Genomic DNA, 16865 nt, shown 5'->3' on the forward strand with positions numbered 1-16865 from the left:
AGCATGCATTCTACCACTGAGCTATACCCTCAGCATCCTACATATTTTTAATTGGTTTTCAAAATATTTCCCCCAGAAACTACTCAGCTATGAGTAAGACCTAACTTTTAATGTCAAGAGTTTTAAAAAATTCTAATTTCGAATCTTTCTTTCTCTAGATTTTATTGTACAGTTCTTAGAACAGCAAGTTTGTACTTTGAACTGGGATGTAGGCTTTGTAATACAGACCATGAATGAAATTGGAGTACCATTACCTAGACTATTAGAAGTTTATGATCAACTATTCAAATCAAGGGTAAGGAAAAATATTAAGATAAATTATTTAATTAATTAAACTAATTTTTCTAGATACAGAGTGGGACATTTTGATTTCATATTTTTAACTGTGATATCACTTAATCTAATAGAGTTGCAGCAGGGATTTGCTTCATTGACTATTAGAAATTATACTTAAGGCTTTAAAAACTGCTGAGAGATGCTTTGCTAGATACCATGATTAAAATGAAATGTTAACATTTTTAATATTAATAAACATAATTATATATACTTTACTCTTGGTTGGATGGGCTAAACCAGGGTATGTACCAAACATTTAAGAATTCTCGATTTTTATTTATTTATTTATTTATTTTGGTGGTACTGGGGATCAAATCCAGCACCTTGCACATCCCAGGCAAGTGCTCTATCACTGAGCTACATCCCCGCCAAATTATTTTGAAAGAACAAAATAACAGTATATTTGTTCAATGTAACCTAATCAAAAGTATCAGTGCTTAACAATTATTCTCACACATACTGAACCCTATCAGACTATATATTTTGAAATTTTTATACTAAGTTAAAAGATTCCAAATAAAACCTTGTTGAACTAGATGTTTTGTTTTTGTTTTTATAGTAGCATCGCACAGTGCTTTGCAAGGCATCTTATGCATCTTTCTTATTTGAGCCTTATAATATACCTATGATGGAAATGAGCAAATAGTAGTATCCTTGTTATCTGTTGCAAAAGGACAAGAGCAGAGACATTAACTAACCTGCTCAAGTCACATGACTAGGAACTGTTGAAGCCAGATTTAAGATTCTGTGACTGCTAGTGTAGTCTTTGTATTATGCCAGAGTAAGACTCGCGTAAGTTCAAAGAAAAATTGTATTACAGCCCATAAATAGACTTTTCTTTCACATCACATTCCTAAGCAGGACATTTACATGTTCTACAAAGTACATCAGTACATCAAATCCTCCTAAGAGATATTTCAGCATGGTTTTTAATGTTCAAAATATTAAACACAGTTTGCCTTATAACTCATTTAATCTATATATACATATATTCTTTATAGGATCCATTCTGGAACAGAATGAAGAAGCCACTACACCTTTTGGATTGTATCCATGTACTATTAGCAAAATATGTTGAGAATCCTAACCAAGTTTCAAATTGTGAGAGGTAACTATGATTAAATATTGTATTCTAGAAAAAGCTTTTAAATGCTTCTAATAAATACCTGGGTAACAAATTTTGAGAGAATGTGGGAAAATGTGGGGATTAGAGATTATGTCCTGTTTACATCAGCAGTAACTTTTGATATCAGCATTTATGAAAAGTGGGATTTTTTTTAGTGTTTTAGCCGCAATTCTAATCAATTCTTTTTTTTTAAATTTTTAATATTTATTTTTTAGTTGTAGTTGGACACGATATCTTTATTTTATTTATTTTTATGTGGTGCTGAGGATCGAACCTGGGGCCTCGCATGGGCTAGGCGAGTGCTCTACCGATGAGTCACAATCCCAGCCCACACAATCCTTAATCAATTCTACAAGTGAACATGTATCATTTATGAATGACTTCTAAACATCTTCTGCTTTAAATTAATGACCCAGTACTAAGATATTTCAGTTATGTCATTGTGATATGGTTGGCCATTTTCAGGAATATTATTCTTTTGATAAAGCCAAAAGGAGGAGCTGGGGAGCTCAGTTGGTATAGTGCTTGCCTTGCATGCACAAGCCCTGGGTTCAATCCCCAGCACCACACACACAAAAAAAGCCAAAACGATATAAATAATTTAATATTAACAGGAATCATCCCTTAGTGACTCCTCATCATAATATTCTTCAAATGGAAAATTGTGGTTATTTGGTAATTGGCCTCCCCCAAAGTGTCCTTCTCAGTTTTCAAGTATTTGCCATTAATGTAATCCTTGCTTTTCTATGAGACTAAAAGTAAGATTAGCAGAATTGGAGAGAAGAAACCCTATAAAAGGTAATGTTTCTAAATGTATAGGTAATTGATCCGGTATCATTTCCTTTACAGGAGAAGATTTACAAATCTCTGCCTGGATGCTGTTTGTGGTTATCTGGTTGAACTCCAGTCTATGAGCTCTTCAGTAGTGGTCCAAACCATCACTGGGAATTTTAAATCCCTTCAAGCAAAGTTAGAAAGACTTCATTGATAATTGTAATGTATTTTTGTCCATGCATTTTGATCTGTAAAATAAAAGCTTAGCTGGGTCCAGATATCAAGTATTCTAAGAATTTAGATGCAATTTTAATAGAAATGTGTTTTTAATAAGTGGCTAATACTTACAAATATAGCACATTTGCCAAAAGAATTCTTTTATATGACTATATTTTGTTTTTTAATAGTGGGTTTGGAACTAACTAAATAAATAATTGGTATGGGCTGGGGTTGTAATTCAGTGGTGAGGGCTTTCTGTGTTGCCCCGAGTTCAATCCCCTACACCAAAAATAACAATAATAATAATAATAATTGGTTTAGGAAATAATGAATTAGGTTGTGTTTGTATTTAACACAATGATTTTTTTTAATTCCCGTTTTGAATTTTACTCTAGGCAGAAATTTTGAATTTATATTATTTCTTTTTAAGTAGAATGTCAGTACCAAAATTTCAAACAATAGTTCTTAAATAGGCAAATGACTGTTTTGTTTTAAAGATCATCTTTGTAAAGAAATTTCTGTAACTACTAATTTTATCAGTTATATCCCTTGGGGTTTGAAATGTAAACTTAGTTACTTGAGCAGGTAATAATGTTCTGTGGTTTAGAGGTAAACCTACATAGGGAGATACCATTTCCTTTAAGTGTCCACCTGGCTCTTCTTTGGTTTTGTAATTACTGTTTCCATTAAAGCCATGGTTCTCAAAGTGTGTGTTTCAAACCAGCAGCAGCAACATCACTTGGGAATTTGTTAGAAATTCAGATTCCTGAGTCCCTCTCAGACCTACTGAATCAAAACCTTTGTGGGTGAGGCCCAGCTTTCTGTTTTAACAGTCTCTCCTAGGGATTCAAGTGCATGTCAAGTTTGAAAGCGACTCCATCAGCAAATACTACTGCTTTCTGTAATTTATGGATTAGGTCACCTGATTCCTTCACCTCCTTTCCTTATTAGTAACCATAACTCATGAGTTTTATCCAAGACACACAATGTGTAAAGGCAAAATTGTTAGCAATGTTGTCTTTAGCAAATTGCAATAACTAAATCAAGTCTTCCAAAGTCATGGCAATAAGAAAAAAGAGTGAGAATAACTAGAGCTAATAAAAAAGCAAAAATACTGTCCTTTTATCATTCTCCTTTTATACCACTAAGAGTAATTATATTTAGTTTCCTGTCACTAATGCATGTCTAACAATTTTTAGGTACATTTTGAATATAATTTTACTTCCACTTTTATCTTTTCCTAAGATCATAAGGATCCCTTCTCCACATTTTTTCTCTTAGAATTTAGTTCCCCTTTCTCCTCCAGTCTCCTAATATATTAATATGCATAGAATTCAATATAGCACTAATGGAATTTCGCTACCTCTCATTTTTCACCTTTTCATTTCCTTAGCTATTTTAAATATGTAAAATGAATGTATACTATGTATTATTAGTTTTGTAAATTTAAAATTCTGTCGTATCTACTTACAAATGAAGATCTTCTTAAAATATTATAATGTAGGGCTGGGGATGTGGCTCAAGTGGTAGCGCGCTTGCCTGGCATGCGTGCGGCCCGGGTTCGATCCTCAGCACCACATACAAAAGATGTTGTGTCCGCTGAAAACTAAAAAAAAATAAATGTTAAAATTAAAAAAAAAAAAAAATATTATAATGTAGACTTGACTTCACTTCTACTAAAAAATAGTTTTGTTTTATGCACATTTACATATCAACACATTAATATATGTTTTGAATATACTCAACTTACAATATTGAGTGTATCTGAGTACAGTTTTGAAGGACTACCATGTATGGTCTATAAAAGTAAAAAATCTGAACTTTGCCCCATTTATTCACATAGCACACTGAGAGAGTTTAAGAATTTCAGCCCCTGTGCTGGGCGCCGTCCTGCATGCCTATAATTCCAACAGCTCTGTAATCCCAGCAGCTCAGGAGGCTGAGGCAGGAGGATCACAAGTTAAAAGCCAGCATCAGCAAAAGCAAGGTGCTAAGCAACTCAGTGAAACCCTATCTCTAAATAAAATACAAAATAGCGCTAGTGATGTGGCTCAGTGGTAGAGTGCCCCTGAGTTCAATCCCCGCTACCAAAAAGAATTCTAGCCCCCTGCAGATGTTTGCAATACCTTCTGGAGGTAAGGTCCCTAAAAGACAAATTATGAAAATGAATAAAGGATAACAAGTACTAGGAAGGATGTAGAGGGAAGGGAACCCTAATACACTATTGATGAGAATTTAAATTAGCACAGTCAGTGTGGAAAAAATTATGTCCTCTCTTTTTTAGACCTCCAGAACAGTGTTCCTAAAACTAGCATTCAGAAAAATCATCTGGATAGCCTATGAAACCAGATTCTTAAGTTCCACCTCTAATGGATGTTGATCCTGGCAGTTTAGTGATCAAACTTGCAGTAGTATTGTTCTAGCACATTCATTCAGTGCATAGATATTCTTTGTATTTGGTGTTTGATCAGAACAAACATATAGACAAATGAGTTGTTGGTAGAATATATTTTATGAAACTATGTTCATTACGGGTAGTCAGGAGTCACTGAAGGCCATGGTTGCAACAAATTAGTTTTTTAAAAGATCATTTTAGTATGGTAGAGTGATTTGGAATGAGAAAAATCTGTTTGGAATAACTGTGCAGAGTGTCAGATACTGACCTTTGATGTGCATGTGATACATGTTCAACATTTGGTTAGTTAGATCTGACTGACCAGTGATTTGTTCATTGAACACCTGTGTATTAATTATATAAACTTCTCTATTTTATATAATCTTTTATACTTAATTTCATCTCAAGACTTTTTCACAAATTATTCATTCTCTTCCTTAGGATAATTTGTCTCCATATTTTTTCTCTTATTCCTGGAAGAAAAATCATGATAATATATACAGTCATATCGTGGAAATGAGGCGCTGAAACATCAAATCCTTTTTTTTTTTTTTTTTTTTTTTGGTGCTGGGGATTCAACCCAGGGCCTTGTGCATGCGAGGCAAGCACTCTGCCAACAGAGCTATATTCCCAGCCCCAGAAACATCAAATCTAAAGGTTTCGAAAGTTTATAATTTCCTTTTATTCTCTACAAATATCTTCATTTAAATTCTCTTAGTAGTAAAACCATTTTCTTCAGAATATTTGTGAGTCTTCTAGTAAATCTTTTCAGATACTTCTAAGTTTTATTTTCCTCATATATAATGAAATTGAAGCTAAGACTTAAATCTAAAATTTTTTAGGACTATAGCTATTTTATATTCTACTTCAATACTAGTTACAATACTATTTTATTGCTTATTTCAAATAAACATCATTTCTACATCATTACAGCATGTTTGAAATTAAAATTTATTTTAAAACTACATCATGTGTTTTAGACTTTTGGAAGTTTCTCTCAACAAGACACTTTGGAACTCTTTGAAGTTAATCAGTTTATTATGTGGGATACCATGTCCCACATATCTTGTCTCCATTCTACACCTGAATGACCTTCTAAAGCACCTCCATCAAAACATAAGTCTGAGCTCTTCCCTCTCTCCCTGCTCTCTCTCTCTACTCTTGTTCCTCCTTTTTCTCCTACCTCAGTCTTGATTATCTAATGACACCAACGTATCATCTTTAAATTCTTCCTTCTCCCTCCATATCCTTTAATTAACAATTTCTAATCTTGTCTCTTTGTATGCCCCAAATTTGTCCAGTTGTCTCACTAATTTAGGTTTTTAGAGTTTACCATTTCATTTGGATGTCTGCAGTGGTGTCTGAATGGTCTTCCTACCTCTAGTTTGACCCTCCTTCATTCCTTTTTCCATACTGAGGAGAGAGTAATCTTTTTAAGATGTGAATTTCATATATATATATATATATATATATATATTTTTTTTTTTTTTTTTTTTTTTCCCTCACCTTTTCCCTCAGAAGTTACATATGGGCTGGGGTTGTAGCTCAATGGGAGGGCACTTATCTAGCACATGTGAGGCCCTGGGTTCAATCCTCAGCACCACATAAAGATAAATAAATAAAATAAAGTTATTGTGTTCATCTACAACAACAAAAAATTAAAGAAAAAGAAGTTATATATTCACAGGGTAACATATAAGACTCCATTGCAGATGAGTAAAATTAAAATAACAAGAAATCTCAAGTTAATTTTATCACACGAAGCATTTATTGGTCCTCAAAATTAAAAAGTCCGGGCTGGGGATGTGGCTCAAGTGGTAGCGTGCTCGCCTGGCATGCACGCGGCCCAGGTTCGATCCTCAGCACCACATACAAACAATGATGTTGTGTCTGCCAAAAACTGAAAAATAAATATTAAAAAAAAATTATCTTTCTTCTCTCTCTCTCTTCTCTCTCTCTCTCTCTCTCTCTCTCCCTCTCTTTAAAACAACAAAAAAAAAATTAAAAACTCCAAGAATAGAGCTATTTCCACATGGCTAGATCCAGAGCCCAGTATCTTCAGGACTTTCTCCAGCTCATCTCTGTCCTTCTTTTCATGTTCATTCTGTCTTTTTTTGCAGACAGTTTGCTCTATAACTCCTGGGAGAATATGAGTAGTGTTATTCTGTTAACACTAACTTAGAAGTGCAATTAACAGAAAAGACCTAAGATGGTCTCTGATTGACCCTGCCTTTTAGTGATGGACTCAGTGTTAGGGCAGGTTGGGTATAGGATCATCATGGAACAGGAAAGAATGCTTCTCTGAAGAATTGGATGGTGGGCACATGAGTCCACCTGCATTGCTTAGTATTCACTTCCTGTGTTGTGATGAAAAGTATAATAATACCAGGGTTCCAAAAAGCTAGATCCAGAGCAAGATATAAAAGACTACCCCACGGCACACCATAATTGAATTCTAAGTGAACTAGAAATAAAAAGAAACAGCCTGATAAAGGGTCTCTGTGAACAACACAAGTAAACACAATAGTGAAAGACTCAATGTTTTCTTCAGAAGTGCTGAAATAAACGTCTTTATTTGCAGATGACATAATTGTCTGTAGGAGAGTTTACAGAATATAGAGAAAATACTAGAGCCAGTAACCAGAAATACTAGAACTAAGTTTAGCAAAGGTCCTAGGATATAAGGCCAGTGTACCAAAGTGAATTGGATTTTTATATACTAGCAACAAGTATTCAAAATTTTTACAATAGCCAAGCACAATGGTGCACTTCTTTAATCCCAGTCTCAGGAGGCTGAAGAATGAGGATCGATTCAGCCAGGCATGGTGGCACATGCCTGTAATCCCAGCTATCTGGGAAGTAGGAGGTTTGCAAGGCCAGCCTCAGCAACTTACTGAGGCCCTACGTAACTTAGTAAGAACCTGATTGAAAACAAGAAATTAAAAAAGGGGGGTTGGGGATATAGCTTAGTGGTAAAGCATCCCTGTGTCAATCCTCAGTACCCTTCCCAAAAAAGAAAGATGGCTTCAGACCTCCCTGGGCAATAGCGCAAACCCAATCTTGTGCTACTTGGAATTAAACACAGGTCCTTGCACATGTTGGGCAGAGTACGCTATATCACTGAGCTACATCCCTACCCCTTTTTGTTTTACTAAGTTGGCCAACAAGTTGGACAAATTTTTATATCATTTTTGTGCACTTAGGATTAAAAAGAAGCTAAATAAAAATATTCCCAAGACAATTTTTTAAAAATATTTATTTATTTTTTTTTTTAGTTTTCGGCAGACACAACATCTTTGTATGTGGTGCTGAGGATCGAACCGGGGCCGCACGCTTGCCAGGCGAGTGCGCTACCGCTTGAGCCACATCCCCAGCCCCCCAAGACAATTTTAAATTGATAGATCAACTCTTCTGAATTAATTTTGGACTCAGATATTGATGTCTGATTTTCAACACAATATTCTTGGGAAAGGCAATCAGCATGACTCGATGAGTGTCCCACTATTTCACAGGGTATGCCAAGAATTCAGCACACTGACCATTCTTTCCCTGGGCCATTTCCAAGGGATGTGTTTGCTTAGGTAGTGTCTCAAACAATGAACCAGGCTATTTGCCTCTCAGTAAATCCAAAGAAGAACTCAAACTATCCCTATTTGCCGAGAACATGATTCTATATTTAAAACACCCACCAGAAAACTTCTAGAACTCATAAGTGAATGCAGCAAAGTAGTAGGATACACAATTAATACCCATAAATCAATTGATTTATGTGTTCCTTTACATCAGTAATTAATCAATTGAAAGAGAAATTAGGAAAACTATCCCATTGACAATAGCCTCAGAAACTAAAATATTTGGGAATCAATCTTTTTTTTTTAAAGAGAGAATTTTAATATTTTATTTTTTAGTTATCAGTGGACACAACTTCTTTGTATGTGGTGCTGAGGATCGAACCCAGGCCGCACACATGCCAAGCGAGCGCGCTACCGTTTAAGCCACATCCCCCTCCCCTGGGAATCAATCTTAGCAATGTAAAGAGGTGAAAATACTTTACTATGAAAACTACAGAACACTATAGAAAGAATCCAAAGAATTTAGGAGATGGAAAGATCATGCATGTTCTTGGATAGAAAGAATTAATATTGTCAAAATGGCCATACTACCATAATTGTTATACAAGTTTAATGCAATTCCTATTAAAATCCTAATGATATGCTTCATAGAACTAGAAAAAGCAGTCATGAAATTCATTTGGAAAAATAAGAGGCCCAGAATAGCCAAAGCAATCCTCAGCAAGAAAAGTGAAGCAGGAGGTTATCACAATATCAGACCTTAAATTAAATTATACTTCAGAGCTATAGTAACAAAAATGGCATAGTATTGGCACCAAAGCAGATGCAAAGATCAATGGTACAGAATACAAGACATAAAGACAAATGCACGTAAATACAGTTATACTACAGAAAGGTGCCACAAACATAGATTGGAGAAAAGATAGCTTCTTCAACAAATGGTGCTGGGAAAACTGGAAATCCACATATAACAAAATGAAATTAAACCCCTATCTCCTCCATTTATGTGCAATGTATCAAAATGCATTCCACTGTCATGTATAACTAATTAGAACGAATTAAAAAAACATAAGGGAGACCAGTAGAATAGAAGAAGGGGAGGGCCTTTGGAATGAAATTGATCAAATCATATTGTTTTATTGTGTGAGTATATGAATATATTATAACAACAACAAAACCTTCTATCACCCTGCACAAAACTCAAAGTGGATCAAGGACATAAGGTTAGATAAGAAACCCTGTGCCTAATAGAAGAAAAATAGGCCCAAATCTCCATAGTGTCAGCTTAGGAACTGAATCCTCAATAAAACACCCAAAGCATAAGAAGTAAAATCAAGAATCAATAAAAGCAATGGAAACAATCAAGAATGTGAAGACAAAGCCTACAGAATGGGAGAAAATCTTTGCCACCTGCACCTCAGATAGAGCATTAATCTCCAGAATATACAAAGAACTCGGAAAACGTAACACCAAATAACCCAATCAATAGGTGGGCAAATTTGTATAACTTGTATAACCAAACAGACACTTCAGAGAAGAAATATGATCTGTCAGCAAATATGAAAAACTGTTCAACATCTTTTAACAACTAGAGAAATGCAAATTAAAGCTACACTGAGATTTCCATCTCACGCTAGTCAGAATGGCAATTATCAAGAATACAAGTAACAATAAATGTTGGCTAGGATGTTGAGTGAAAGGTATACTCATAAATTGCTGGTGGGACTGAAAATTGGTGCAACCATTCTGGAAAGCAGTATGAAGATTCTTCAGAAAACCTGGAATGGAACCACCATTTGACCCAGTTTTCCCACTCTTCGATATATACCCAAAGAACTTAAAATCAGCAAACTACAGTGATACAGCCACATCAATGTTTATAATAACTCAATTCACAACCAACTTCAACTCTTCAACAGATGAATGGATAAAGAAAATATGCAATGTAATATTACTCAGCCATAAAGAAAAATAAAATTGGGGCATTTGCCAGTTCATGGATGGAACTGGATACTATTGTGCTAAATCAAAAAAGCCAATCCAAAAAAAACAAAGGCCAAATGTTCTGAGATGCAGATGCTAATACATGGTCAGGGTGAGGGTAAGGAACAGAAATTCATTAGATTAGACAAAAGGGAAGGTAGGGAATGGAGGGGCATGTGATTAGGAAAGATAGTAGAATTAATCAGACATTACTTACCTAAGTTCATATATGAATACATGACCAGTGTAACTCCACATCATGTACAACCACAAGAATGATAAGTTGTACTCCATGTATGTATAATATGTCAAAATACATTCTATTGTCATATATAACTAAAAATAACGAATAAAGAATTAAAAAAAAAAAACAGTAAATTCCCCAGCTTACTGTTTGTCTCTTGTTACACAATCCACTTTATCAATCTAGGCCACTTGTTACCCCAGTGGAAACTGGGAGACATGAAGAACCTTAGGAACATTGTAGTATCACTGCTTACTGCTTTTGCTTTAAGAAATTATTATCCTTTTTCTCCAACCACTGGAGTCTGGTGTTTTCTGCCACCATCCATGACACAATAATAGGATGGTTTGTCTGGAGTCGGGAAGTAGATCAGTGATAGAAGCATGATTGTGCAAGGCCCCGGTTCAACCCAGCACTGCAAGGAAAAAAAAAAAAGGAAAGCTCATTAGCTTGCAAGTGGTAAAATCCCAGACTCTTTCCAGACCCTGTTAACAACCTCTGTCCACGAAGAATGTTAGTGATGCCTGACATGCTGGAGCACACCTGTAATCCCAGTGACTCACAGGCTGACACAAAGGGATCACAAGTTCAAGGCCAGCCTCAGCAGCTTAGCAATACCCTGTTTCAAAATTTAAAAAATGAAAAGGGCTGGGGATTTTGCTCAGTTGTAAAGCACCCCTGGGTTCAGTCCCAGGGGCAAAAAATAAATAAATAAAAGTTAGGATAAGGCATTTCTTTTTTCTTTTCTTTTTTTTTTTTTTAAAGAGAGGGAGAGAATTCTTTTTTTTTTTTTTAATATTTATTTCTTAGTTTTCGGCAGACACAACATCTTTGTTTGTATGTGGAGCTGAGGATTGAACCCGGGCCGCATGCTTGCCAGGTGAGCGCGCTACCGCTTGAGCCACATCCCCAGCCCATTCTTAATACTTATTTTTTTTTTTTTTTAGTTATCGGTGGACACAACATCTTTGTTTTGTATATGGTGCTGGGGATTGAACCTGGGCCGCACGCATGCCAGGCGAGCGCGCTACCACTTGAGCCACATCCCCAGCCCAGATAAGGCATTTCTTAAGGTTGTTCTGCTGATGTCCATTCTACATGTTTTGATGCACATGTACAGACAATCACTACCACCTAGCTAACAGCTTTTGTACAATGTCCCCCTTTGGGAGGTTAAAACGGGAGAGAGGGGGAAGTGCATGTTAGAAAGCTTGAAATACAGTAGTTTTTTTTTTAATGGGATTGAACCCAGAGGTGCTTTACCACTGAGCTACATCCCCAGACCTTTTTATTTTCATTTTTTATTTTGAAACAGGGTCTCACTAAGTTACTTATGGCCTTGCTAAGTTGCTGAGACTGGCCTGGAACTTGTGATACCCCTGCTTCAACCTCCCAGGTTACTAGGATTAAAGGCATGGGCCACCATGCACCCTCTAACAGCTTTTTATTGGAGTTTTAGGTTTCTCTATGAAAATAGTCATCTGCGACCATGGATAATTTTAACTTCTTTCTTTCCAATTTAAATGTCCTCTATTTCTTTCTCTTGCCTAATTGCTCTTGCTAAGACTTAACAGTACTAAATGAAATTAGTGTGGTAACAGTGGACATCCAGTTCAAATAAGCCAATCCCCAAAAATCAAAAGCCGAATGTTCTCTGATACGTGGATGTGCTGTTTGATCTTAGTGGAAAGTCTTTCAGCTTTTCCCCATTCTGTATAGTTTTGGCTGTGGGTTTTCATATATAGCCTTTAGTGTTTTTGAGTTATGTTCCTTCTATACCAACTTAATTGAGAGTTTTTATCATGAAGGTATGTTGAATTTTATCAAATGCTTTTTCTTCTACATCTATGCAAATGATCATATGGTTTTTGTCCTTTGTTCTGTTAATGTGTTGTATCACTTTTATTAATTTGCATATGTTGAATCATCCTTGCATCCCTGGGAGGAATTCCACTTGATCATGGTGTATGATCTTTTTGATGTGCTGTTGAATTCAGTTTGCTAGTATATTATTGAGAACTTTTGCATCTTTATTCATCAGAGATATGGGTTTGCAGTTTGTTGTTGTAGTATCTTTGTCTGATTTTGGTATCAGTCTTCAAAAAAAGAGTTTGGCAGAGTTCCTTCTATTTCATTTTTTTTAATAGTTTAAGGATAGTTGGAATTAGTTCTTTCTTTCTTTAAAGAGAGAGTGAGAGAGAATTTTTTTTTAATATTTATTTTTTAGTTCTCGGCGGACACAACATCTTTGCTTGTATGTGGTGCTGAGGATCGAACCCAGGCCCAACGCATGCCAGGCGAGTGCGCTACTGCTTGAGCCATATCCCCAGCCCGGAATTAGTTCTTTAAATGTTTTGTAAAATCCAGCTGTAAAGTCATTAAGGTTCTGAACTTTTTTAGATGGGAGATATTTAACTCCCATTTCAATCTTATTATTATTAGTCTATTTAGGTTTGTCTATTTATTATAGATTCAATTTTGATAGCTTATATGTACTCAGGAATTTATCCATTTCTTTTGGGTTTTTCAGCTTTTTAGCATTTAATTGTTTATAGTAGTTTTTAACATCCTCTGTATTTCTCTGGTTTTAGTTGTAATGTCTCCTTTTCACCTCTAATTTTATTTATTTGAATCTTCTCTTTTTCTTGATTAGTATAGCTAAATGTTTGTCCATTTTGTTTATCCTTGCAAAAACTCAACTTTGTTTCATTCATCTTTTGTACATTTTTTATATTTGCTCTTACTTATTTATGCTTTGATCTGTATTATTTCTTCCTTTCTATCAATTTTGGTTTGATATGTTCTTACTTTTCTTTTTTTAAAATATTTATTTTTTAGTTTTAGGTGGACACAATATCTTTATTTTGTTTTTATGTGCTGCTGAGAATCAAAACCAGTGCCTCATGTATGAAGGCGAGCATACTACCACTTGAGCCATATCCCCAGCCCTGTAGGCTGTTTATATGAGATATTTCTATTTTTATAATGTACGTATTTATTGTTATAAACTTCTGTCTCTTGGGGCTGGGGTTGTGGCTCAGCGGCAGAGCACTCGCCTCGCATGCGCGGGACCCTGGGTTTGATCCTCAGCACCACATAAAAATAATAAATGAGGTATTGTGTCCAACTACAACTAAAAAATAAACATAAAAAAAAACTTCTCTCTCATTACTGCTTTTGCTGTTTCCCACAGATTTTGGTTTGTGTGTTATCATTTTCAGTGGTTGCTAGATATTTTTAAATTCCCCTTTATTTCTTCAGTCACTCATTCATCATTTAGCGCATTGGACTCTGGAGTGAAGCTATATGGCAAGACCCCATGAAAAAGATGTAACTGTAGTGCATGTCACTGGCATGCTCTCCTGACTAGCGCAGGGAATGATGAAGCAGATGCTTTGTCTAGGGTGCAGTGATTATAGTGGGCACTTCCCACAAACCTGGCGACTTGGTTGCACTGCCGCCTGCAGCATGAAGATGAAAAACCATGTACAATGTAGCCCTTAACATGGAGCACGCTGATAGACGTGCAGGAGTGTTCTCACCCTCACCATTTGGAGCTACAGAAAGCAAGGTAAAGTGTGAGCACACCCCCTTGATATGATGGCAGGTTGACTACATCGGCCCTTTACTGAAAGTCAGAGAGGGCCATGTTCACCTTAATGGCAGTTGATAGGACCACAGGATTTTGTTTGTCTGACCTAGTGGCCAAATGAATCAGTGTACTACAACTCGTGCCCTGACAGGTGTTAAAGGCCTTGGTATGGCCAATAGAAAGTGATCAAGGCACCCATTTCATGGGCCAGGATGTGCAGTGATAGGCATTTCAGTTATAGATTCAATGGAAGCTGCACATCTCATATTACCCACAGGCTGCAGGCATGACAGAACAATATATTGACCTGCTTAAGCAAGAACTCAAAACTGCAGTCAGCCCACCTTCTAAAAGGGGTGGGCACAATGTTTTTGGGCAGCTGTGTGAGCTTTGAATGAGCATCTCCAACAAGGGACACCAGTTTCTGTGGGGATTTTGCATACAAGTACCAATAAAGGTCCAGGTGACAATGAAGGATATTTTATTTAAGACTGGGTTTGGGTAGCAAGGGAATGTTCTCTTGAATTGGAGGCAAACTGTAGATTGGACATGGCGCTGGACAAACCCTGCCCCCCCATTGGATGGCCCTGTTAGCCTTTCCTCGGGGGAAAGTTTTGGAATGTGATCTCCTTGTGACACCGTGGACAACTAGTGAATGGTACCCCTGGGTACATGTTACTTAGCCAAGTCTCACAGATGAGAAACAGATTAAAGGGCACTTCTGTCATTTCCCTTTTCCCAGTGCTGATACACACAGAGCCTGCTGAAGTCCAGGATCAAGCTATAAAGAGTGGTTTCATGGCTCAGAGAAGCTGCCCTAGGTGACCACTGTGTTTTCCTGGGACTCAAAACTGGCATGCATTCTCCCAGATTGACATGATTTACATATACAAGTGTCTGTAACTGCTTTGTCCTTTTGACTGTAGGTGTGTCCTTGCCAACCATTGTGGACCGGGCACACACACCTACACCAAAGTAGCAAACACCTCTGTCTGCTGGTTATGTACTGAAGTGCCTATGACTTCTGCTCCTGTATTACCCTGGCAAATCCAGCCTATGTCCCTTGACAACTAGATGTGCCTGAAAAGGACTTTTATTGTCACTTCAATAAAGGATGAAACTGGTGATGGTTTTTAGTAATCATGGGGGGTAGGGCTTATCTTCTGGTTTTATGCTGCAGCTTAATACTGTTGTTGTAGCCTGTGGCTGCAGGGCTCTACCCTCCTTACTAAGGAGTCATTAGAGAAGACATCAGCCATGTAAATTTTATGGCAAGAATTCCTAAAGGGGTAGATTGTAGGGCAGGCCCAAGATGACTATATTTATGCTCCCTCATTGATACTTCCAGCCAGCTATGTTCTAGTATGTGGTCAAGGTCAAAATCCCTGATTTAGCATATGTACTCAAGGTCATAAACATCTGCTTGTAAACATGTGCTAATTTATGTAAACTGTTGCACCATGACTTCTTTGGCCTGCATGTAAAAAAGGCCTGTGGAAAGACTCAGGGAGATGTGGGTAGCTGCCATCTCTGAATAAGGCATGCTACTATCCCAGCTGCACTTTGCATCTTTTTTCACCTGCTAGGATCCCAAATCTGTTTCCTAAGGTCTGAGTCCCTGGAGGATATTGAGGCTAGGCTCAAACTTGTGCTCCTCCTGCCTCAGCCTCCAGAGTCTCAGGGATTATAGGCATGTGTCACCATAGTTCTTTTAGATTATAGTTTTGTAACCTCTATGTCTTTACCTAGCATTTCTGTGACCACTAGATAAATATGCTAAGCTTGATGGACTTCTGATCTCTCCCAGCCTTATGTCTGGGAGTGATATGCCATTTGATCCTGTAGGGGATTTCCCCTGCCTTCTTGAAAACAACATTTGAATCTCATAGGAAATCCCTCCCTGACCCTTTGTAGTTTATTTGATAAAATCACTTACATTCTTTTGGGACTATAAAAGCTGTGTAATCTCTTTCAAGGGAACTATGTTGATATCTCCCAAAAGCTCATGTGTGAGACAATGAGTGAATTTTCAGAGGAGAAACAATTATAAGATGTGTAACCTAATCAGTGAATTAATCAACTGACGTGATTCACTGGGTGGTAACTGTGGGAAGGTGGGATATAGCTAGAGGAGGTGGGTCCCTGTGGACTTTTGTCCCTGTTGAGCAGAGCTAGCTCTGATTCCTGATTGCCATGTCCTGAGCAGCCTTCCTCCATCATGTTCTTTCAGTATGATGTGCTGCCTCACCTTAGGCATAAAGCAATAGAGTCTGCTGTCCATGGACTGAGCCTTCTAAAACCAGGAACCCCAAATAAATTTGCATCCTCTTTGTTGTTCTTGTCAGATCTTTTGGTCACAGCAGCAAAAAGCTGACTAAGATATATGTCTTTCCAGGTAACTTGAGTTCTCAGGGCATGATCCACTCATATTTGGCTCAGAGTCATTTTCTTATCTCCTCAGAATTGTTATTTTCTTTCACACTACCCAAAGTGATCTACAGACTTAATGTAATTTCCAGCAAAATACCAATGACATTGTTCACAGAACTAGAAAACAGAATGCTAAAATTCATGAAGCAAAAAAGACCCTGAATATTCTTGAGGGGGAAAAAAAAAAGCTCTGG

At 36.8% G+C, this 16865-nt stretch overlaps 1 protein-coding gene across 1 annotated transcript in view; it reads left to right on the plus strand.

Annotated features, from left to right (window-relative positions):
* The window catches only part of Nup155 (nucleoporin 155), a 61271-nt gene extending 57701 nt beyond the window's left edge, over positions 1 to 3570 (plus strand). Inside the window, exons 33-35 of the mRNA XM_046422330.2 lie at positions 159 to 295; positions 1338 to 1444; positions 2312 to 3570. Of these exons, the coding sequence (XP_046278286.1) occupies positions 159 to 295; positions 1338 to 1444; positions 2312 to 2450 (383 nt within the window). The 3' untranslated portion in view covers positions 2451 to 3570. The remainder of the gene's footprint in view (positions 1 to 158; positions 296 to 1337; positions 1445 to 2311) is intronic.
* The last annotated feature ends 13295 nt before the right edge of the window (positions 3571 to 16865 follow it).

This window comes from Marmota monax, unplaced genomic scaffold, assembly GCF_021218885.2.
Source record: "Marmota monax isolate L192 unplaced genomic scaffold, Marmota_monax_Labrador192_F-V1.1 WCK01_AAM20220418_F8-fsc00077, whole genome shotgun sequence".
In the NCBI taxonomy this organism is placed as follows: Eukaryota; Metazoa; Chordata; class Mammalia; order Rodentia; family Sciuridae; genus Marmota; species Marmota monax.